We start from the raw sequence: 26,427 nt of genomic DNA on the forward strand, positions 1-26,427 counted from the left end.
CAGATGTCAATCCAACTCTATTCAAAAGATTGGTTGGTAGCCTCATGTATCTCATAGCTACAAGACCGGATATCATGCAAGGAGTGAGTTTTATTTCCAGATTTATGGAGACCAAAAGGCACACATTGGAGTACAGGAAAAATAATTCTAAGATACATAGTAGGAACTAGAGATTGTGGCATAATGTATGCAAGCACAAAAAATAAATATTTGATTGGATACATAGATAGTGATCTTGCAGGCAGTTTGGATGATAGGAAGAGAACTTCTAGTTATGTGTTCCATCTTGGTTTAGGTGTGATTTCATGCGCATCTAAGAAGCAACCCATTGTGACACTTTCGTCAACAGAAGTAGAATATGTAGTAGCAACATCAATAGCATGTCAAGCAGTGTGGTTAAGAAGAGTATTTGATTCTTTTTGGTGTGTCTTTGTTTGGTGTCTTCACCTGTGATTCTTGCTACTCCTTTTCTGCTACATCATCTTCTTCCATGAGTGGCACTGGAGCACCAATTGTTTTGTCTACACTTTCATTCCATGACTCTTGTTCTTTTAACACAACATCTCTGCTAATTATGGTCTTCTTTGTGACAGGGTTAAACAATTTGTTAGCTTTTGATTTCTCACTATAACCAGTGAACATGCATTTTTCACTTTTATTGGATACACAGATATTGATTTTGCAAGCAATTTGGATGATAGGAAGAGGAATTTTGGTTGTGTTCCATCTTGATTCAGGTGTGATTTCATGGGAATCTAAGAAGCATCCCATTGTGACACTTTCATCAGAAGAAGCAGAATATGTAGTAGCAATATCAACAACATGTCAAGCAGTGTGGTTAAGAAGAGTATTTGATCCTTGTTGGTGTCTTCATGTGTGATTCTTGCTGCTCCTTTTCTACTACATCACCTTCTTCCATGAGTGGCACTGGTGCATCAACTGTTTTGTCTATAGTTCCATTCCATGAATCGTGTTCTTTGAACACAACATCTCTGTTAATTATGGTCTTCTTTGGGACAAGGTTATACAATTTGTAAGCTTTTGATTGTGTTATCACTCCTCTGGATCTCCAAGGCTAAGGAAGAGTGCAGCTGAGGTAACCACAAACCAATATTTTGACTTGGTAGCTAGCCCTACCAAGCCAGAGAGGGATTTCTCCAAAGAATCACAACTAGGAGGGTTGGATGGATTAGGGTTTTAGGCTAGGTATAAAGTGTAGAGTGTTTTGTTTGTTTGAATTTGGGTTGTTGGATGAGGATTAGGTTAAAGAAGCTAGGCCAGGGCAAATGAGATATGATTGCAAAACATTTAAAGGGGCAAGGTAGGTAGGAGGCTTAACACTTCAAAGGTGGTTTAGTGAGATGGTATAAGACTGACAAGGAGTTAGGAAGAGAATATGAGATGAATTCTTCCTAAACTGAAGAAAAATGGACAAATTATGATAACTTTCCCAAAAAAGAGCATGAGCAAACATGTATTCTACCTATCAACTTGAAAATTGCATTATAATAGACATGAAATGGTTGATGAGCATACAAAACATTGATACATATGATCATAAGGAAGAAACAATGCTAAACATTCATACCACATGTATCCCAAAGAAATATTCGCAACTCATCTATTAATATTGGTCAAAATATGTTAAAATAGTGTCTCTGATCACTAGTACAACATCCAACTGAGTCCAACCTTTATCTATGGTGAATAAAGGGACTAAATAGACATCAAAACCACTTCCCCTCATCCTCAGGGGTCGAATCCATGAGGTGAGGAAGATATTACACAAAAATCTGAACTAATAGCTAACTTGTAGGATGGTCCAAGCGACTCATTCCTATCTTAAGTGAACTGATTCATTACACCTCATCTGCTTAATTTAATTAATGAATTTACCCTAGGTAATAGTAAAATCATAATAATTACATCAAATTTGATCATTTACATAGGTAAAATCATCATTTGCCAAGGTGAAAATCAAAACAGGAGAGAAACTCAGAAAATTGGAGAAGACTGTCAAATGCACCCTCTCTTTTTCAAACACACCCTTTCTCTGTTAAATGCGCCATCCAAGTTCAAGGCTACTTTTGGGTGCCTTCCTCGTGTCCAAATTTTCTCCAACATGGCTTGTTATAAATTCCCTCAAGTCTACTTTCTAGATGTGTCTTAAATTTTCAAATTGGAGCTCATTTGACTTGTCAAAAACGTAATCTCCCAAGACTGGTAAACGTGCAGCGCCCAAGCGAGTAATGACGCAGAAAGGTTGTTTTTTTGGTGTTTTTTACCTTTTTTACTGACCTGTTTGTCTCCAAATGCATAGAAAATGCACAAGGTGCATGTCCTCATCACTCTGTATCCAATTATGTTGACCTTTTTCTCATTAGATGCCCCAAAAAAGAGCGCAACACCCTCAGTGTTGTGCATTTGACCTTTTGACTGTGCTAAAAATGACTCAAAAAACATAGTAATTCACAACTTGCAACATTTTCTCAAAACGTGTCCAAATTGAGCCCAGGACAGCTCGTTGGAAAGCTTATATTGTCTAGTTTCCCGATCTACCTTTAGTTTGCAAAATGGACTTGATTCTCCCAAGACTGGTCAAAAAGTCCAGAATGGGGGTGCAAAAATGAAGTGTGCTCTTTGAGGAAACTTTTGGAGGTATTCCTCAACTCAAAATTGAGATCATAATCACTCATTACAAAGTGCTCTCCGTCTAGTTATCATCTGACTCATCAAGAAACCCATTTGGATAATCCAGCTAGGAGAAACAAAGATTTTTCCAAGGTCACTCTAGAAGTGCAACAACTCTCTTGTAGCAACTGTATTTTTGAAATTTCTCCAAAACCATGACACCTGTGTAAAAAATGAAGGAGGTTTTTCATCCTTGGCCTATGATGGACAAAAAATTCTCTCACATTTGTCAAATTCATCTCTGTTTGGCCAGAAACATAGTTTGAAGAAAACCTGGCCCTGTGTGTGGCCAATGATTTATCCCTTGAAATGACTTCTTGAAAAATTATGGAGACATGATGTTTATGAGTTGGAATGGCCTCATACTTGCTAATATGACCTCCCTTATGCCTCCTATGCTCATATTTATTTGATTCTATAGCAAACCCTAGCTCAATGGGAGGGGAAATTATGGCTTAATGTAGGAAAAATAAGGGATTTGGGAAATTTATAGGAATGAAGAGAAATAAGGGGATAGGGGGCTTCTAAATTCTTAGGAAAATTTTTGGAGGTAGGGAGGGATGTTAGGAAGTAGGGGAAACTGGAATTTCAAGGATTGTGTGAGGGGAAGGGCTCCAAAAGAGAAAAACACAAGCCTAGTCTAGAAAAGTGTCAAAAGTGTAGCAACATGATAGGGTTTGTAGAACAATGATGATTTTGAGGGATAGGAATGATAGGAAGTGTTAAATAAGGTATATTAAGGATAGGGGAAGGCATAAGAGCATCATGATACAAGTTTTGTTGAGGATTTGACCATGGAGGTCATGAAACCAAGAAAAATGTCCTCAGAACCCTAGGAGAGGGAATTGAGAGAAATGGACATGGGAAAAGGTCAAGGGAGGTAGATGGAGGGTAGGTGAGTGAGGTTTTTTTACTAGGGCTACCACCAATGAGTAAATTTTTGAATGAGGACCTAGGTGGAATGACAAAACTTTCATAGCGAGATCTTAATATGAATATGAAAAGAGGAGTTTTGGTCACTGATGGCAGTATGCAGATACTGACTCTTACAGATTTCCCACTATAACCAATCTAGTTTTGTGTGATTGATAGAAGAGCCACAACTCGTTTGTTTTATGTGTGAATTTATGTTTTGTCTCCTTTACCTCTCCAACAAATTGGTATCGGAGTGAGGTTAAACCACAAAGCCGCTAAAAAGAAAATTATGGTTTGGAAGATCTATGAATAGCCGCAACTACCATCAACAAACATCGCTGCATCCTCAAAGAACAGAGTGTGGGAGAGGAGAGAGCCGCCAATTTGCTCCCCTGTAGTGTGATAAGACATTTAATCTTTTAGTGGAAGGAAGGAGTACAAAGCAATGATTCCTTTTTATTTTTTCAAAGCTGTAGCCTCGAGCCAACGATTTCTCTATACGTAGCCAGTCTAAAAGTCCAATTTGTTGAGTTGCCTTTAGCAAAAGAGAGCCCGAGTTCTTGCAGAAAGTTATTTAGAGTGGAATTTCTGCACTGACATTAGCAGAAAAGACAATGTAAGTGAAATTCAAAGCCGAATGCACTTTTCGAAAAACCGTGAAGAACATGAGAAAATTCAATTAAAGTCACATGAGATTATTTATTGGATTCCAAAGGTTTTTTTTTTAGAAAAGCACACGCGCATAAAACAAAATGGTCTTTCTTCAAATGTTTGAAAAAAGGACTTTCTTCATATATTTGAAGTATTGAATACTTTCTTTATAAAAGTTTAAGTTGAAGGTTATAAAAAGAGTCACAGAGTGTTTTACTTGGTATGGTATTTATGAAGAATTTTTTTTTTATATTAAAAAAAGAAAAAGGTGTGTGGTTTATTATAAAGAAGAGTTAAGTGATAATTGTTTCGTGGATTTGGGAGAATTTTTTTGAAAAGAGAATTTAGGGCTTTGTAAAGTCGGTCTCTACAAAATTATTTGGTTTTTTTCAAGCATGACCATTTTCAGAGTGAAGATTGTGCATATTTTCTTTTGGGGGCGATATGGAATATAACATCATGCAATCAAAAAAGCATCTATAAGAAAAGGAATGACATCAGTTATGGGTCGCAAAGTGCGACTGAAGAAGACTAAGAAAAGGAATCGAAAAGAAGAGGAAAAGATTGTTCCCATGGTTAGAGAGGTTCATGCCACAGCTGAGGAACTAAGAAGTCCAGTAGAAGAAATTGAGGGTGATTGGTGTAGCTTTGATCTGCTACCACCTCCTATGTTTACAGGTAAATATTTTGATCATTGGGTTATCAAGACGTTAACTTTTCTTAGATCTAAGGAGTTAATTGAGTATGGGTCTAATAGCCCATATGATGAAGTATGTGATGCTTTAGCATTGAATTTTATAACATAGGCATTGGATGAGCAGTGTTTGTGCAAGGTAGAAAAAGCTACAACTTCCAAGGAAACATGGAAGATCTTAGAAGAAGAATTTGGTGCAAGGGAGAGTGACATGCAATAACAATATGTGTCACAATTTGTTGAGTCAGTCGCAAATATGAGAGTAGAGGAGAAAGACTCTGAGAGGAAAATAGAGCTTGGAGAATCCCACTCAAAAGTGGATGATGGTTGTCAAGACCATAAAATTGAAACCCATTATGCAAGCATGCATATGGATGAAAAAGATGCAACAAAGATTACAGAGAGAGAAGTTGAAGCCTCTGTGTGTGAAATAGAGCAAGAACAAATAAATGCTCAAGAACTCCCCTGTAATGTGGATGACGCAGATGATGGTGAATCCCACTATGATGAGACACATGTGGATGATGAGTACAAAGTGAGATGTGAATTGGTGAATCCAGCCACAAATGATGGATTTGATGAAGTTGAAATTGTCAACGAAATTGACAATGAGCACATGCATGCTCGAATAACCCACCATAGTGTGGATGAACATTATTTTGATGATATGTGTGGTTTCAATTTTGAAACAGGGATTAATTGTGACAATATGGTAAGGGAAATGTTTCATAAAACGTTGAAGGTTGAAGCTGCCACTGTAGCAGCAAGATATGAAGCAGTATGTCATCTAGAAAATGTTGATGATCAAGAACATGATAAAGTCATTGAAGAGTTTTTTATGACAATATCCACTAATAGCATAAAAGTGGAAGACAACCTCCATGCAGTTGAAAAGAAGGTATATGTAGAGCAAGAAGCCCTCACTAAAGAGAGTCATATTAAAGATGTTTTTAACATTGTTTTTGAATATGCAGGTGTTCAAAGTAGCATGGGAGAAGAAGTTGAAAGAATGTTTGTTGATAAGTTTGATCCAAATTTAAAGCTCATTGAAGAATGGATTCAAACCCCAATAGAAAAAATTGATGTGCATCTTAAAGCAACAACTGGAATAAAAAAATTGAATGAAATGGTGAATAATGATCTTGAGTGTGCATATTATAGGAAAAAAGTAGTAGTACCTGATGATGAAACTGAAAATAATGATATGAAAGACAAAGATGAATGCATTGAAACCATTTTTCAACAATGGATTCAAGAAGAGATAATATTTTTCTATCAAGAAATATGGAAAAAAGAAACTCATGAATATGAAGAGCAAAGAAGACAGTTTGAAGATGCAATGTTGTGGCAGCAGTCCATAGTTGAACGAATATTTAAAGAGGAAGGTGTAGAAGACATGATCCAATTTTTTTCAGAACAAGTTTAAAACAAGTCAAAGAAAAATTGCAGCAGGAGCAAGTGAATAAAGCCTACAGCAAGAAAGTTCAACAGTGAATGAAGCAATTTCGAGGATATAGAATCTAGAAGCAGAGAAAAAAATATGTAAAATCGTAAAATTATTGATTCATTGTAAGCCTTAGGAAGGTAGGTTCAATGTTGCTTCTGCAAAATCCATTTTTAATCATGTAGCTATCGATTATGCTATACCAAGCTCTAGGTTCTTCCTTAAGTCCATAAAGCTCTTTCTTCAACCTGTAAACTTTATCTTCGTTACCTTCAACTTCATAACCTGGAGGCTGTTGCACATAAATTTCTTCTTCTAGAATTCCATTCAAGAAGGCTGATTTCACATCTATATGATATACTTTCCACTTGTTCTGAGTTGTTGTGTCTAGAACTGCTCTTATGGTATCCAATCTAGTTAATAGAGGAAAACGTTTCTCCAAAGTCTATTCCTGGTTGTTGTGAGAATCCTTTTGCTACAAGTCTAGCTTTGAATCTATCAATTTCACCTTTCTCATTCATCTTTTTCTTGTACACCCACTTTACACCAATGAGATTTTTGTTCTTTGGTAAATCAGTCAAATCCCATGTATCATTCTTTTCAATAACTTCAATTTCTCCATCCATTGCTTGCACCCAATTTTCATCTCTGATTGCTTCATCAAACAAGGAAGGCTGGAATGACAATAATGAAAATTTTGAATTAACATCCAAATCATCATAAATATCTTTCAAACATCTCATATTTCTCTTACCATTGCTTGATTCATCACCTGATTGATCGTTGAGAGAATCTTGATCTGTTGATCTGCTTGAAGATCCATGCTTCTCTGAAAATCTTGGAGTCCTTGTTGGTGTGTCTCTATTTGGTGTCTTCACCTATGACTCTTGTTGCTCCTTTTCTACTACATCATCTTCTTCCATCAGTGGCACCTGTGCATCAACTTTTTTGTCTAGAGTTCCATTCCATGACTCTTGTTCTTTGAACACAACATATTTGCTAATTATGGTCTTCTTTGTGACAGGGTTATACAATTTGTAAGCTTTTGATTGCTCACTATAACCAGTGAATATGCATTTTTCACTTTTGTCATCCAATTTGCCTCTTCTCTCCTTAGGCACATGTGCATAAGCTACACATCAAAATACTCTGATATAAGATACGCTGCAAGACATACTTGACCATGCTTGTTCTGGTACTCTGTTCATCAGAATCTTTGTAGGATATTTGTTGATCACATAAATAACACATGAAATTGCTTCTTCCCAATACTCATCAGACAAGTTGTTGCCTTTCAACATGCTTCTTACCATGTTCATAATTGTCTTATTCATTCTCTATGCTACACCATTCTGCTGTGGTGTGTAACTGGTCGTAAAATGTCTTCTGATCCCATGTTGTTTGCAATAATCATGGAATTCCTTTGAGTCATATTCTCCACCACAATTTGACCTCAATACCTTGATCAGTCAATCACTTTGGTTTTCTGCTAAGGATTTGAATTCTTTGAGCTTTGCAAGAGTTTTAGACTTCTCCTTCAAGAAGCAAACCCAAGTCTTTCTATTGTAGTCATCAATGAAAGTGAGAAAGTAACAACTTCCACCAATCAAATGTGTCCTCATAGGTCCACACAAGTTTGTATGCACTAGCTTAAGAGGTTTCTTTGTTCTGTATGCAACTCTTTTTGGAAAAGTTTCACGGTGTTGTTTTCCCAAGGTGCAACAATCACAAGTACTAGTTGTTTCTTTGATGGGAGGTAATCCTCTCACCATATGTTTCTGCTGCAACAATCTTAAACCAGAAAAGTGCAAGTGTCCAAATCGAAAGTTCCATAACCAATAATCATCAGAACATGCAACTGTAAAAGAACTCACCTGACCACTGTAATTCATAATTAGAGGAAAGAGTATGTTCCTTGTCATCTACACCTTTGCTATAAGTTGCTTGCTTGGGGGGTTGTCATATATAACACATTCTTAACCTGGAAATATAACTATCTATCCTTTCTGTGTCAATTGACCAACACTTAAGAAATTATGTTTGATAATAGGAACATAATATACCTCTGAGATTGTCTTCGGCTCCCCCTACTTGGTCAGAATGTTGACCACTCCTTTGCCATCTACTTCCACAGTCTTGTCAGTCCCCAACTTTACCTCTGTTTTCACAGATTGATCGAAATTTGCAACCAAATCCTTGTTTCCTGTCATGTGGTTACTGCAACCACTGTCTAATAGCCACACACTAGCAGAAGGTTCATGCATGGTATGGCAAGCTAGGAACATGGAGTTAGTACTCTCTATAGTGACATTAGCTCTCTAGTTCCCTTGATCAGCTATCTTCTTCCTACAATCACGAGCATAGTGACCAAATTTATTACAATAATAACATCTCACCTTTGATTTGTCAACTCTTTGATTATTGTTGAAGCTTCTATAGTTGCTTCCACTTTCATGTTCATGCTCTTCTCAGCCATCTCTCTGACCACCATATCTTCTGCTTCGTCCTCTGCCTCTTGTTCTACTTCTGCCTCGACCTCTGTCTCTTGAAATAGAAACCTGACTTTTGAAAGCAGACTCTAAAGTGGAATCCTTATTTCTATCTATCCTTGCCTCATGTGATAGAAGTGATCCCATAAGCTCATTAACTGTCAATGATGACAAATCATTGGCTTCTTCTATGTTGAGAAGTGATTTTAGGACCTTCTCAACCACTGTTTGATCTTTAATGCTTTCACCATAAATCTTTAAATGATTTATGACAGTTATTACCTGATTCATGAAAGAATCGATGTCTTATTTCTCCTTCATCTGCAGACTTTCAAAATCTCTCCTAGTATTATGCAACTTAACAATATTGACTTTGGTCATACCTGAATAGTTTGTCACCAAAGTATCCCATGCTACTTTTGCTGAAGACGTGATAATAATCTTCGTGAACATTGCTCAGTTCACTCCCTGCTGGATAAGCTGCAACACTTGTGCATTGTTCTTATTTTCTTTCTTCCATTGTTCCCTCTCTGTATTACTGAGAGGTTGTTCTTCTGCTTCATTCTTTGGTCCTGAAAACTCAAACTGGACAGAATCCCAAACATCATGTGCCTGCAACGTGGTCACCATCTTAATGGCCCAAACATCATAATCTTTCCGTGTAAATGGTGGGAATTAGGGCTAGAAATTTGAGAAAGCCATCTTTCTTTAAAAAAAATTCTCTTCAAAAAACCTTAAATTTTCTCCTTTAATAAGCTTTGCAAAGCTTCTTTTTCAAAAAATCTCTCCTCTTCAAAAATTTCCTTTATAAAATAAAACCCTATATTATTTTTTAATACAAAAAATCTTTTATATAATAAATATTTATATATAAAAAATCTTTATATAAAAAAATCTTTATAATCTCTTGAAAAGACCTTAAATTTTCTAAAATCTTTTATATAATAAATATCTATATATATATTTATACAAAAAAAAATGTTCATAATCACTATTTCAAAAAATCATATGACAAAATCACGTGAGAAGATATTTAAAATCGTACCCACTTCGCTTTATGAGTTTAGAAAATATCACATGACTTTTAAAGCCTACGTGACTATGCCTTTCGACTTTCAAACACGTTGACTCCGTATTGAGTTGCGGCAAACACTAACTTTTCTGCTAAATGGTGGCTTGCTTGTTGACTACTCAATTTCCCTGACGATGGGTGTTCACGGCAGCTGCGACTGCTTCTTCAAAATGGATGGGTTTTCAACCTTCAAGAAATTCTATCTATGTTGTCTACAAACCAAACGAGCTCAGCTACAGCGGCTGAGAAACTTCCGACTATCTTATCACTCACACATGTAGGTGCGGCTGTAGAATCTCTTTGTCTCAAACCTCACTCTGATACGAATTTGTAAAAATTTGATATATTTTTGTTAGTAGAAGTAGAATATGTAGCAACAACATCAGCAATATGTCAAGCATTGTGGTTAAGAAGAGTATTTGATGGGCTGAAGAAGAAAGAACAAGGATCAACAACAATATATTGTGACAACTCCTTAGCGATTGCACTATCCAAAAATAACGTGTTTCATCATAAGAGCAAGCATATTGATACTAGATATCACTTTATTAGAGAACTTGTGAGAAATGGAGAAGTAAACTTGAAGCCTTGTAAATCTAGCGATCAATTGGCTGATATATTTACTAAGTCATTAGCACAATATGTGTTTGAGTTTGATAGAAGAAACTTGGGTGTTGTATGTCTAGCTGAGACATAGACTAGTAGACATGTTTGAGTTGTCATGAGTCATGTTTTAGTTTAGAGCTCATAATTAAGACAGAGTGTTAAACTAAGATAATAACTCTTGCATGAGGAGTTCTCTAAACATAGAGAGTCAATCACTGAGTGATTGAGTGGTTGAGTGTTGAGTCAAGTCGAGTTAAGTGATAGACAACTTTGAGTTTGTAGTTTCATGTGGTTTCTTGTCAAGATATTTTAAGCAAGTAGCTAGTTGGAAAAGGATAAATACCCTTCGTCGAGTTCATTGTAAGCATCATATTTTGTGTGATCAATAGAAAAGCTACAACTCAAATTTTATGTGTGAATTATTTATGCTTTGTCTCCTCCATCTTTCGAACAAAGCAGAACACTGTATTTGCTTGGATATTACTCAATTAAACAGGGAAATGTGCAAGCGAGGAGCATTACTTGGGGCACAATCATATTCGTTTGGTGTTGAAAATTAGAAATTGAAATTAAACAATTTTTTATAATAATGTTGGATTAGTTTAGTAAAATCTTTTAAAGATTGTTGTTGGAACTTGCGCCTATTACGCTCGGTTTGTGGGATATACCTGAATTCAATTATTAGCACGCTCGAAACATCAATTTGTGCATGACATAATACTTTGTCCTCGAAGAGTGCTAATTTTTTTTTCCAAAAAGCAATGCTATGTCAGTGTTTGTTAAAAACTATAGAAAAAAGTAATTGCCATGGCCAACAGTGGCTTTCTCATATTAGTTTGGAGTTATAGTGCAGATATAGGGTTCAATTCCGTAGTATAATATGCTTATTTTTATCGAAAGAAAGATAGAAAAATATAGAAAATATTAATGTTCATGTAATATTTAGTCTTTTTTAATTATTGTTAATTTTTTAAAAATTTGTTTTAAGTGTGATTGTTTGGAGTTTTTGGTGTTAGAATCCACTGGAAAAATTTGTGGTGAAATCTTGATTTGTGTTATTTAAAATAGTTTGTTTATTATCTATATGGATTCAACACCCTGAAAAACTCCTAGAGCACTTTTATTGTGCAGGGGTTACCCATCAAACTTGTGATTTCAATGAATTCTTGCCGGATTTTATAGAAATTAGACCGGAAAAATCCCCTAGAAAAACTTTCAAAATGTCACGCTAAAAACAACTGGATTTTTAAATTGGTTTCCTTATATTTTATTTTTAAGAGTAGAGGTGAGAAAGGGAGGTATCTATGCATGCATATATAGAAAATGTGTGATAACAAATGAAATAAAAAGAGGCATACAAACATGAAAATGAAAGAAAGTAGTATATTAAGAATACTCGTAACTAGTATGGTTAGAAGTGGGGATAAAATATATTTTTAATTTATAAATATATAAAATAATAATGATAAAATTTAGGAAAAATATTTAGAGTTAGAAGTATAAAGTTATTAAAAGTAGGAAATGTTGGATATATGTTATTTAAGGTGGAGAGTTATATTTATTAACAAATGAAAAGGTAAAATAAAATATGTGATTTTTCATTATTTGAAATTCATTTTTGAATGTATTAATGGATTCAACATATCTAGAGGCCACCTAGATTTTTCATATTACATATATCAAACTTACAATTCCAATAATCCTTATTGGATTTTAGACAAATTCTACAAGAAAATAAGCTTAAAAAAGATCCAAAACATTGAATAATTAAGCTAAATTAAGCAAGAAAGGATATATGTAATTTTGATAAAACTTATGAAAAACTGAAAGAACCACATATATAAGTTTAAGAGAATATGATTCTTGAGATGAAAGAGGTGAACACTACTTATACCATAGATAAACTTCTATTAAGAAAAAAGTAAAGGCTCCAAGGTTCTCAGATACGTTGATTTAACAATAAACAAATTTGCACTCAAGGGACATGCACAATTATTAAGATAATTTTTATAAGAAAATGTGGAAAGGTACATATAAGTTTTGGAGAATTACTACATATACACTTTCTCTTAACAACATAAATAATGAAGGGCACTAGCTTGCTAAGGATGGCCTTAAAACTGGAAATGGGGCATCATAAATGCATGCTTAGAGGAACACATATCCATTCCTAGAAGCAGGCACATGTTCATAGGCATTAATAGTTAAGAATCCTTAAACCACCAATTGTGACAATAAATAGGGTGCTACATCAACATGGCTCAAAATCATGCACACATTCCTATAAATGTATTTGTTTCTAGGAAAACACATGTCTTCTTAGGAATATGCATCCATACCTAGCGCAACTCATTTTTATACACATGCAACCCATTTTTTTTTACAATATCGAACTACAACACATGTTTAGTTATTCTTAAGCCAAAATTTTCATCCTTGGTCTACATTATGTGCCAAGTCAATGAATTAGATCTTCTTTGGATTCTAGGTAAGACTTCCAATGGAATTTCTTTAATTCTTTTTATTTTTCTTATTTTTTATTCAAATTTGGTTTAAAATTGAAGTGATAAAAATAAAATGATACCCTAAACATAAACACCATATTAAATTGTAGGAGACTTGGTTTTCATGATGCCTAGTGAGAACCCAACCCCGCCATCACCAAACAACAATTTAGAACAACCAAAACTCAACAAATAAGAAAGAAATATCAATGCTAAAATTGATGCATCCTTGCTACTTTGAGGACATTCACACAGGATCTCCAAAACACTAGAAAGTCCTCATTATTGTCTCTTGTAAGTTCTCTAAATTAAACTGTATTGCCCACTCTAATGCTAAAGGATTATTAACTAATATTTTCAATTACGTAGATATGATGTATGAATACTATAGAATATAAAAACCATATTAAAGACCTTAACATTACGAAACAAGATTTGTTGTCATTTTTCACTAAACCAATAAACAATCATCCTTTTCTAGTGGACAAAGAATGGATTTGTATGGATTTGTGCACTTACTAGTCATTTCAAGATTATTGGATGGATAGGGGTTCATGGTTTTTGATAAACACTCTTGTAATAATGTTGAGGTATATATGTATTTCTTGAGGATATTATGGGTAGAGTTTGGACTATGAAATCCATTTTAGCTACTTCGAGATGGGATAATTCTAGGGGGTTGGTCGTGGGTCTCCACAATATTTTAAAAATATGTTTTGCAACCTAGCATTAAGTCCTCGTCCACTTAGATGATGGTCTAATATCCCCTGACTACCATTGTTCAATAGTGGATAACATTATTGAAACTAAAATGGAAATAACTACCGTGGCTCGCACCCTAGTGTAGAATGACACATTTTTAACATTGTTTTGCTAGGATTCACCAAAAAGTGATGTCAATAGAGGGGTTGGACCGTCAAATTCTACAACATTATTCAATTAGGAGAGACCACATAGAAGCTTATGTGACTCTCATAGATGTACCAATTGTGGACATACTTGCTATGCCCTGATAGATGCTAATAGATAACATTGTTTTAAGGTGAAGGTTATTAACTTGATCATCTTTGCATTCTTCATTTTATATATTTGTGTGTGTGTTTCTCTATTTTTTCCATATATATCTAATTATTTGTTGTTTGTAATTGCTATGCTCTAGGAGCACTCCCCCACTCTGGTTGATGCATCAATGTTAGCTTCTACCACTAATAATACAATAGATTTTTTTTTTTTTTTCATGTACCACACACTCAGGTATAGTGAATTAAAATAATCCCTCCTTGTAAAAAATTTCATAAGTTTTTAGATTATATTATAAATTCTTTTAGTTTGGGTATAACTATAGCTTTTATTTAACGTTTTTACATATTTTTATGACACCAGGAAAGAATCCTTACCTACATGGGATGAACATATCATCCCCTTCAACGTCATGTTTCAAACTATTTTTTTTTTGAATGTTTACTTCATTATCGTGTTTTGGTTAACCAACTAAAATATTATAAATATGCATGCGGGTTGCGCCATTTTCACATTTTTCCACTATGTTATGGAGATATCATTCACCATCATCCACTATTCCTCTATGAATTGTTTGGCAGAGTTGTCACATTGCCTCATCCTTTGGGATCCATTTTATCTCCATTAGGGAACTTCTGTCATTGCTACAATCCACGTGTGTTGATTGTAAATACACTCCACTACCTTTTCCATCCCATCCACCTATAAAGGCTTCATCCATAGAACATCCATCGACAAATAAGACAGCCCCCACAAAACCCTTTTCACTACCATTGTTCTAGATGATCATGCATTTTTCCCTATAGGACAAAGGGGGTAGCAGTAAGAAATTTTTGTATCTCAATAAATTAAGAAGTGCATGATGGTATTGAAAAGAGGTACTCATCAAGGAAGTGAGCATATGGCATGCCTTTATTTGCAAGAGGACGAACATAAATCTTAAATAAAAAATTTAAATAACCATCTTAACTAATATAATATTTCAATATCAACTTTAGATATATATATATATATATATATATATATATATATATATATATATAGAGAGAGAGAGAGAGAGAGAGAGAGAGAGAGAGAGAGAGAGAGAAATATTTTATTATGGCCGTCGATTAAAATATATCAATGTCATCCATAAGCATGTAAACCATGAGAATCAAGGTTCAAATCCCCAATGGGTCAAGCCAACTATATATATATATATATATATATATATATATATATATATAGGAATTGAAAATGAAAAATTCCATACTTGAAAATAGTTAATGGAGAGTAACAATTTTACATTTACATTTTGATACATTTTACCTTATTTTAATGAATTTTGTTTAAAATTTAGTAAAGTTTTATTGGAATTGCAAATTTAAGCTATGTAATTTACATAATATGAGTGTTCAATTAGATTTTCAAAGAGTTAATTCCATTTATGCATACATAAGTGCAATTTAAACAATGAAGAATTAAGTTCTCATGAAAAATTGTATCAAAACATTTTATTCTTGCATTCCTCAAAATGAAGGAGATGTATCATTACTTCCACTCTCATTGTGAAGTTTATATGTATAAAGAACCATTGTAGTTCTATCATAGTCACTAATTTAGTAGGAGGTGTGTCATCCTTTCCATTCTCATCATAAAGCTTATATGTATAAAAAACCATTGTAGTTCTACCATAGTCACTAATTTGGTAAGCATCCAGAATCAAACCTCTTGGGGACTACAAAACTTGAAAAACTATTTGCACTTCAAGATATTTGATCTTTGTGTGCACTTGATAAATATGTGGTAAAGATAAATTATACTAGTTTTAAATATAAAAAATAAAGTAATTGAATTGTGTAGAATTTGATTTTTATGAACTTTTAAATTCAAATTTTATAAAATAAAAATGATAATAAAAACCATTTACAGGAAAAATAAATTATCTCCCTATAAACATCCAATATTTTCATTATAAATATTGTTATTTTTTTATTCAAACATTTGGAAAAATAAATTATCCCCTTATAAACATGCAAAAATTTCATTGATAAGCCCATATTTATTTTATTTAACATTAAAATTGACCCAATCTAGATTTTCTAACTTAAAACATTTATTTAATTCGAAGGTAAGTGTCCAGGCTTTTGCTATGATTGAGTAAAGGGTTTTAAAAACATACAAGATCTATTTTTGCTCTGATGGAGTAAAGGGTTTTAAAAACATACAAGATCTATAATTGATTTTGTGACAAGTCATTTGTATTAAGATTGAGAAAAAAAAATTGAAATGCGTATCAGTTAAGTTATAGCATTGACACTTATTTAAATATTCAACTTAATTCTCTAAAGCAGCCATCTCTAAAAATCGGAATATTTTCTACCCTTCATGCAACTATGTAAAGGTGAATGTTATTGAAATTATTTATGGCCTTAAAAATACATGCAACTATGTAAAGGTGAATGTTATTGAAATTATTTATGGCCTTAAAAATATATGCAAGTGGGCAGTCTCACATGTCTCCAGATATAAAACAATGTTATGTAATATATTTTAAAAAATAATAATGAATAAAAAAAGGATTTCGTTGATTCTAATAATGAGTAAATAATTTGATGCTTATCACTATTCGTTGATTCTATCCGTATCTACAAAGCCATTATGGACTAGATAACTAAACATTTTTAACCGATTTACAAATACATCATTACGCAATTCGGCATTTACCTTGAAAAATGTTTGTTATTAATATCTCTGCTATGGCGAAATTCCAATATCTTCAGCGAAGATATAAGGGATCCTATCGACTATCCACGATTTACTGACATCCCTATCGAGTATCCTGTCCGGCATAAGAGACGATCGGCAGAGAGGGCAGGTAGTTTGGCGATGATCAATCCACTTATCCAAACAATTTCTGTGAAATAGATGATGGCAATTGCACAATTCTCTGATGTGCTCCTCTTCCTGGAAGGAGTTCAAGCACACGGCACATTTAATGTCATCCCCTATCGACTCACAGAATCTCTCCACAGACTTCCCGAATGTTACAATCGGCAAGTTCTTTCTAATCGTATCAGCAGAGATTGAAGGTCCAACGGAAGAGGAGTTGATATCAGGGAAATCTGGCCACGAAGAGCCGTCAAGTTCTCGAGCGTCAGCTAACCCAGAAAACTGAAGAGCCCAATTCATCGCAGCCTTTATATAAGATAACGTAAATGCGAGGTGAAACAACAGTGTGGGGATAGCCAGACCGTAGAAGCCTGCAGGGAATCCCATGACCTAGAAAGCTCTAAGAAAATCCACCACTTCAAATACTTCAAATGCTTGGAGGAAACCAATAGAAACACTTTAGTGTTTCAAACTCCGATGCCTTTCCCTGAAGCCTTTCTAATGCGCCTATGATCTAATAGAGGCAGCAGCACAAGTGTGAAGGGCTTTACCGTTAATGAAGTTCCGAGAAGATTCTTGGAATTGAAGCAAATCCAGCTCAGATATGATGCGTTTGAGTGGAGACTTGAACGTGGAGAAGAGATGATGAAGAGACCCTGGCCCCACTCCCCAGTTGCAACGGATATCCGGGACAGCGTATCGTAAGAGGCAAACACGGAGAGACAGCCTTGCAAAAATGGAGTCGTATACGGAGGCCGAAGAATTGGCTGGACCGTCAAAAGTGGTAAAAAAATTTCAAAAAATTTTATAGATGCAATGTTTGAATCATATTTTTGATGGTGGAAATTTGGGTAAAAAAATTTCAAAAAAATCTTATAAATGCAATGTTTGAACCATATTTTTGATGGTGGAAATAGATTAGCACCATCAAAAATATCCAGAGCACCTAAAATTAAGAATTTTGACAATTTTTATTTAAATTTAGAAGAATCCAAATAAAATTTTTTCAAAATATGACCGAAATGGCGCTAAAAAATAATTTTTAGACTACGGCTGCAAAAAAGTGGTTTCGACGTGGTAAGCACGTCTCCAATATTGCCGGAAAATACTTTTAATTAAAATTATAATATTTTGAAAAGGTTTAAGGGTTAATAATGTGTATTTTCGCTTCAAAAAATAGAGACTGCATATGTGGAATGATATAAGCCTCTTATGACCTTTTCTGGATGTTTTAATCCCGAATAAGATGATTATAATGGGGAGTGTATTTTTGAACATTTTATGTTTTTAATCCTGATCATATCGTGAGAATGTAGAAATGTTTTGACGATAACGATGTTTTTTTTTTCAGAAGAAAAATCACGATGTAATTATATTAAGGAAATATAACAAGCTGTATACATGAGAGGACATGAGAGGACATAACAGAGCAGCCCGGAGAAACTGTTCCTGATAGACAAAATAGGCACTGCCAATGAGCCTGATAATAAAAAAAGAGAAGCTGATAACCAAGATCGATCAGAGATCATGAGCAAAAAAACAGAATATCCTTCCGGAATTGTACCAAAAGAAACGATAACGACGTTTGCCCAATATTTATGTACAACTTATGAAAATCATACTAAATTTAAATTTATAAAGTAAATTTATAAAAATCTTATTAAATCTATATATGAGAGAATGTAGAAATGTTTTGAAGATCTCTACCTTTACCAAGTGACAAATATTTGGTTCCATGCACATTTAGGAAAATCATGCTAAATTTAAACGCATGAAATTAAATTTATAAATCAAAAAAAAAAATTCTAAAATCTAAAGCTAAGCACATTAAAGAAAAAACTATATATTTATTCATGTTTTATATTTACATCTTCTTCATATCAGAATATTCCAGAATAACAACAGTATAGATATCAGTGCTTGTTGCATGTTCCTTCATACAAAAATATCCCAGTATCCAGTCCGGTAAGCATAAAAGTCTAATTGTGAAGTGCTGGTATTACCATGTCGATATTTAACAATATGTGATACTATATTAGGCTTGTGAGCATAAATCTTAGTGATAGCATTCCATTGGTGGGCAAATTGTTCTTCTAGGGTTGGGAAGCTGGAGCCGGAGCCGGAGCATGGGAGAGCATGTGTCTTTCCAGAGAGATTTAGACCCCTGTTCACAGACTCTTTCAGGAATTTCGACACTCGTCTTGGTTGGGCTTCTGACGGGAGTTTTTATGGTCTAATCTGGCCATAAGACTGTCCACAAGTTTCCGCCACCTTCTGTCTCGACGGAGCTTCCCTGCATGCATTTTCTGCCACGTTCAGGCGTTTGGACACCGTTGTGGCTAGGCACCTGGCGGGAGTTTGACTTAGTTCGCAAGATTTTCCACAAGCTTTCGCCACCTTGCGTCTTGACAGAATTTTTCCTGCATGCACTTTCAGGTAATCTTGCAGATGATTGGCTTAAGTGTTTTGGGTGGGTGTCAGCCTTCAGACACCTATCTATAGTCTCCTACAAGTTTATAGTACATGCATGGACGCCTGGAGCGGGATTAGAAGGTTTTACGTTGCTTCTTGAGCACATAAATACTCCTTCGGTATATCGTCCCGTGTTTCTTTACATCCGGGGCCTTTTGGCTTTTGGCTGTTTCAAAGCCGGACAGCTTCTGAGATCTGTTATCTCTGGTTTCTTCTTATGTAAAAATTGGGTTGCTTTTCTCGGGTTTCTCCTATTCTATGTTAAGATTCTCTCTGGAATGATCAAGGTCGCTCTCTCCTGCTGCTCTGGTAAAAGCTCCAGTGAGGTCAGCTTTTTCCTTTCACTTCTCTTGCTTAATGTAAAACTGGTTTTAGGATGATGATTATATGGTTTTGCGTATTCAGGGTCTGTTTTTTAATGCTGTAACTTATATATGGAACCAATATAGGCCTATTAGTGGTCTTGATTTAGAAATGCTGAAGTCAATTTTTAGTAAGATTAAGAATTCCATAGTTTTTTACAGCCCCTGCACTGATTTTCGCATTAGAATAGGGAAATGGTGGTGCGTTTTTCAGCTCATCTACTGTTGTATTGATTGCCAATATTATCCTTCGGTATAGAGCTCCAAATTCGTTCCTGTGTCAAAATTTGTTTCAAATCTAATGCCGGTAAACCACTCTAGATTATAGCCTCCTACCTTTCAGATGACCTGAAAATTTCAAAGTTCTCGGACAGATTCCAGTCTCTGTCTATCACAGCTTGCTCTGGTACCTTTCTTCAGATTTGGTATACCTGCCCTTATTGACTATGGTATGGTATCTGTCCTATACTGTCATTTCATTAGGTTATTTTCCCTAGACTGTCAGCTGAACCGCCTCCAATTTCCTTTCTGGAGTCTTCTTACTTGCAATTTGAGCCCACATCTCGCCGATCCTCATAAATCCTCCTATCTAACTGTGTACTTTTGTTTGGATTGGATCCACGGACTCGATCTTTCCTGATCGGTCTCATTTAATTCCTTATTCTCTAGGCATTACTCATTTTGGGGGTCTGTTTTGAAAGATTACGGGTAGGATTGCGCCCGTACTGGTGCTGTGGTGGTTGATCCCAAAGTGCCCGTCGTTGGTCTGGCTGTGTCATATCATACATTAATATGGTGGATGAGTCTGACTCATCTGCCACGAGGGCACTTGTACAGGTTGCCATCCAAGCTGAGGAGGCGCGGGAAAAAGACTCTCCCCTTACAGGCTGGCAAGCAACAGTGGAGGAAATGATAATTAATCCAACCTGTATCGAATCACACCGGTCTAAAAAGAACTCTTTTAGAAAAGATGGCCCCCCCTCCCTTCTATTCAACAAATCCAAGCACCCTGTTAAGACAGCCCCTCCCCCGAAAGCTGTCTTTGTAGACGGTGCCACCCTATCTGAAAGAATCGACAGCCTGAAGAATCTAGCTCTGGTGGGGAAGTGGCAATTCCCCGAAATGGATGATCTGGACATGAGAAAATGGCTATCGGACAAATGGTCTCCCTTGCTAGGGTATACTCCCATTATCTCTCGGCTCATGAAGGAATGGTACTCATTCCATTTCTTAAAAGCAGCTGACTTAGAGTTGGTTCTAAATAATCCCTGGGTTTCCGGAAGAAGTTTTCTGGCACTTTCTCGCTGGTACATTGGTTTCGACCCTTTAAAGAACACCCCATCAAACAGCTTGATATGGGTGAAACTCTCGAACTTGCCGCTGAAACTATGGTTAGAGGAAACCCTCTCTAAGATAGGTAATTCGATTGGTAAGTTTGTGTATGTAGATCCCTGGTGCAGAGGGGAGAAAGACAAGCGAATTGCCTGGATCCTAATAGAGAAGCCGTATAAAGGTGGATATCCCGATCATTTGGAGATAGTTTGGGGCAGCTCTAATATCCATCAAAGGTTAGACTTTTGGGGCATTCCTTTCAGGTGCTCCGGGTGTCATAAAACGGTACACTTGATCAAAAAATGCAGTCATCGATTCTCCAGAAGAATCAAGAAATCATCTTTCAATCGAGACTGGAAATTAGAATCTGAGCCTTCTCGGGAGTCCTTGGAGGTTCGGTTGTCTTCTCTACAGAAGGAACAAAATGCTACAAATAAGAACCTTAATCTCCCTGACCATGATCCTCTACCTCAGCCAGATCTCTGCTGTTCCTTACAAGACCCTCCTGGTCGAGCTGATGCTATTTATTTGCCTCATATAATTGCTCATATTCCGGAGCCCCGTGAGGATATCCCTGTCCCATCTCCCCCAGATATGAATCAGAGGGATTTTGTTATTGGCTCTCTCCCTATGCCGATATCCTCCTCCTCTCCGTCTCTGGTCAAAGCTCATCTAGCTGACTTAAAAGGAAAGAAGCCAATTCAATCACAAGGAAACGATCCCTGTCACATGCCCTGCCTGGATGATACGCTCTTTGAATCCCCTGTCAATAATCCTAACAATGACATTGATTTCCTCCTTAAAAGGACATCTCTGGATCTTGAACCTTTGACCATTCATAAACCAATCAGCTCGCCCATTCATACCATCAGCCCAAATTCCGCCAAAAATATAACGGTCAGGAAGAAGTCTAAAGGGGGCAACCGTCATTTTAGGGGAAGATCTGTAGTCACATCGCATGGAGTGAGGAATTTATCATTAGTGGAAGTTCCTGTTTTGGATTCATCTGATTTTCAGCCTCTTAGAGCATATATGGCTGGCGACTCATCAAAATGACCTTTCTTATCTCAATGAATATCAGGGGCTTAGGCGCAACCCCAAAATTTAATGCGCTAAAAGATGTTTTCTCCAGAGCACATCCAAAGGTTATTTTTATTCAAGAAACCATGCATCCTAGCTATGTGTCGATTGCATATTTTAGGAGAATGTTTCCTAAGTGGTATATGGTTGCCACTGAGGCAAATGGTCAGTCTGGTGGTCTTGTTGTAATGTGGGATCCAGCTTGGATAAGGGCAATAGCTTATAAATGCAGTGCAGGAATACTAATAACAACATCTCTCAGGGATCAAGAATTTGTTTTCAACACGCTGAATGTCTACGCTCCATATAAAAAAAGACTTTCTTTCTGGGAAAGGCTTTTTGATTCCCATATTCTTGAGATTGATTCTCTCCTGATGGCTGGCGATTTTAATTTAGTTCTGAGCTCTGACGAATGTTGGGGTAATTGCAGGAAAATTGATCCAATGGCCGACAGAATCAGAAAAGAATTGCTAAACAGGGATCTGGTTGACATCGCTCCGGAAAAAATGAGACCATCATGGGACAATAGCGGGACCGGGCAGGCGTACATAGCTAAGAGAATTGATAGAGTCATTATGCATGTCAGCATTATTGGAAATATGGGAATGCCAATTTTATCAATTGGAAGTGATCACACTTCAGACCATAGACCCATTCTCCTAAAATGGCGCGAAAATGTCATCAGGCTCGGATATCCCTTTAAATTCAATAGTATACATTTGGCTGATCCATATTATAATGAATTAATCTCCAGTAAATGGAAATCCATCCATGAAACCAGAATGGCACCTTATATGCCTTTCCGCGTAAAGATGGATAATGTGCGGGCCGTGACGAATGATTGGAAAAATCATAAGAGGAGCTTGGATAAACATGAGCTGGAAATTACACGAAGGGAGCTAGAATTTCTTTTACAATCAGCTGATCCCAACAGTCAAACTATAGAAAGAAAAATTATGATAAGGAATCTGGAGAAAAGGAAACAATTGATCTTGCAAAAGGAGGAGGCAACATGGCGTCTCAAGAGCAGAGCCATTTGGCTCAAAGAAGGAGACAGGAATACGAGATTCTTCCATAAGTTTGCAAATGCAAGGAGAGAAAGGAACACTATCTGGAGCATAAAAGACGAAATGGGAAATATACTCATATCTCAGAATGAGATCACAATGGAGGCCGTGAGATTTTTTCAAATCCAGTTTAAAAGAAGGGAGGTTCTCTTTCAAGATGCTATGTGGGGCATAGAACTGGTTCCGGAAATGTTCGATGAAGCTGCAAATGATGAGTTTATAAAGCCAATATCCGAGGAAGAGCTCTTGAGCGCTATCAAGTCCTTTAAAAAGGATAAACGTCCGGGTCCGGACGGGTGGCCAATCAAATTTTTCTCCCATTTCTTTGATCTTATTAAAATGGACTTGTTACCGATGGTTGACGCTTCTAGGATGTCTGGAAGCATATATTCTGCCACCTCTTCAACCTTTATTGCTCTGATTCCAAAGAAGTACAGGGCTGAAACTTTCCATGATTTCAGGCCTATCTCGCTTTGTAACATCTTGTTCAAATTATCCTCAAAAATCATCGCGGAAAGATTGAAACCTGCTCTAAATGCCTTTATCTCGAGGGATCAGCATGCCTTTTTAAAGGGCCGATTTATCTTGGATGCAGTCGCTATGACACAAGAAGATCTATTCTCGATGCTGTCTAAGAATATGGACGCGGCCATTCTCAAGATTGATTTGCAAAAAGCATATGATTGCGTGGATTGGGGTTTTTTAAGAATCCTGCTGGCAAAAATTACACTGAAGTCCCCAAGTATTAACTGGGTTATGAGCTGTGTTGAGAATGTTAAATATTCAGTGATTGTAAATGGAATCCCCTCTCCTTTTTTTCAGGCGGAGAGAGGTCTTCGACAGGGTTGTCCCCTGTCCCCATTACTCTTTATTCTGGTTATGAACTGCCTTAGCTTGCAGTTGAATAAAGCAGTAGTGGAGAAGCGATGTCGCCCAGTAAAGATTTGCAAGCAGGTCTCCCTTTCTCATAATCTCTTCGTGGATGATGTCCTTATCTTGGCTATGCTCTGGAAGGCTTCTTGGTTGTGCATAAATGATATTCTTGTTAATTTCCAGGAAGCCGCTGGTCTATTTATTAATAGGGGAAAATCCTCCTTGTATCATAATGATTCAAATATGGACTTAGTTCTTTGGATAGCTGAGCTGTTGAGTATTGCTCCTGTTTCTATATCGCAAGGTTTTAAATACTTGGGATTTTCTTTAAAGGCTAAAGGAAACATAAAATCGGACTGGTTATGGCTCTTGGATCGTTTTTATAAAAGGATCTCAAGATGGGAGTTTAAACTTCTTTCTTTGGCCGGTAGATTCGTTCTTGTCCAGGCTGTTCTGTCTCAACTCTCTATCTATTGGGCACATATCTTCTATCTCCCTTCAAGTACCATTAATCATATGAACAGGCTGATCGCAAATTTTCTTTGTGGAGGACGTGCATTTCAGAACAAAATGCATCTTGTTAAGTTAGCTGCTATATCAAAACCAAAATATGTTGGAGGATGGGGTCTTCTCAACCTGCGCATCTTTGGTAATGCTCTCCTATGTAAGTCTCTCCATCGTGGCATATTCGGTGATGGGCCATGGAGCAAGATTATAAAAGGCAAATATCTAAGAGGAAGGTGCATTGAACACTGGTACAGGAGGGAGTCCATTGGCATTAGGAGTGGATCGTCGATTTGGTAGAGTCTCAGGAAAGTTCAGCATTTATTTATGCAGTATTTAAGTTGGAATCTCTTCTCAGGCTCTAGTATGTTCATTGGTTATGATTCATTTTCATCCGCCCGGAATTTCTCTTTTCCTTTGCCGCTGGTCCTCTTTCTTCACAGGCTGGGATATTTTACATGGGATAGGCTGATAAAGGAGTGGTCTGGTTCTTTCCCGGTGTGGAAAGAAGGGGAGGACTTGCATCTGCCTCCTTTGATGTTCCCTCTATGGAATTCGGTTAAAGCAAGTCTCAGCAACTTGGGAATCATGCGATCGGGCACTAAAGACCTTCTGGTTTGGTGCCTTAGAAGAACCAATCAGCCTGCAACCGTGAAGCTTATTTACGCTGACCTGATCTCTGTCACTGGTTGGGGTCCTCTTCCGTTGTTTCCTTCCCACTTCTGGAAGGCTTCATGTCCTCTCAAAATGATCATCTTTTCCTCGCTATTATATTGGAATAAAAATCTTTCTTGGGAATTCCTTCAGAGAAAGAATTGGCAGGGGCCGAGCAGGTGTCCCATGTGCCTCAACGATGTGGAATCAAATCTGCATATGTTCTTTCAATGCGCCTCGACCCTTAATATCTGGTATGATTTGTCTTTACAGTTTGGTTTTCCTTACATGATTTTTCCTTCTGTTTAGGATGCTTTTATATGGTGGAGTAGGAAATCCTCATCCTAGAGGTCGTTGTTTATTATATCCTATTGGTTTTTGTGGATCTGGCGAAATGCACATATCTTCCAAGGTTCAAGGGAACCCCTACATGCTGTTCTTCAGAAGATCCTGGATTTCCATGAATCTTCTCACCAAAACGTCCTCTCGCCAAATGTTCATGATACATGACTCTGCGGCTGCATATCTTATGACATCGATGGTTTTGTCTCTTTGGATCTCCGTTTAAAGGAGAAGCTGTTGGATCCTTCTACATTATGAGGGTTGTTTCTTCCAGTTTTGTTATCTGTGGCAATATTGGACAAGCGGGCTAAAAAGATGTGTTTCATGGGTTTTTCCTGGTTCAGTTCTTCCAGTTTTGTTATCTGTGGCAATTTTGGACAAGCGGGCTATAAAGATGTGTTTCATGTGTTTTTCCTGGTTCGGTCACTGGTTGATTGGACTATCTGTCTTTTGTTATCAAGCAAATAGTGGGGGGCTTTATCATATAGCTCATTCATCTGTCTTATGTTTTTTTCCTGTTTCAGTCATTGGTTGATTTGGACTATCTGTCTATTGTTACTCAGCAATTAGTGGAGGGCTTTTTCTTATAGCTCTTTCATCTGTTTTATGTACTGAAGACCTTTTATATTTTCTTCATATAAATCTATACTGGTTTTTTTCCTTTGAAAAAAAAAGATATTAGGCTTGTTCGTTGTTCTCTGTAATTCCAAATAATTCTGTAATTCCAAATAATAAGACTCGAAAAGGAAATACCAGAATGGTACAATGCGATGTGACAAAAAAA

At 36.3% G+C, this 26,427-nt stretch overlaps 1 protein-coding gene across 1 annotated transcript; it reads right to left on the bottom strand.

Moving 5' to 3' along the window:
* Positions 1 to 16,738: 16,738 nt before the first annotated feature.
* LOC149218608 (brassinosteroid-responsive RING protein 1-like) lies at positions 16,739 to 17,450 on the bottom strand. The gene has a single exon (XM_089382428.1). It carries the CDS (start codon positions 17,342 to 17,344, stop codon positions 16,823 to 16,825), a length of 522 nt encoding a protein of 173 aa, XP_089238554.1. The 5' UTR covers positions 17,345 to 17,450; the 3' UTR covers positions 16,739 to 16,822.
* Positions 17,451 to 26,427: the final 8,977 nt, after the last annotated feature.

Source organism: Pinus tabuliformis, chromosome Q (genome assembly GCF_031772625.1).
Source record: "Pinus tabuliformis cultivar Carrire ecotype Pingquan chromosome Q, CPIR1, whole genome shotgun sequence".
In the NCBI taxonomy this organism is placed as follows: domain Eukaryota; kingdom Viridiplantae; phylum Streptophyta; class Pinopsida; order Pinales; family Pinaceae; genus Pinus; species Pinus tabuliformis.

Coding starts and splice junctions, on each gene's coding strand:
- LOC149218608 (XM_089382428.1), bottom strand. CDS start 17,344: ATGGGATTCCCTGCAGGCTTCTACGGTCTGGCTATCCCCACACTGTTG.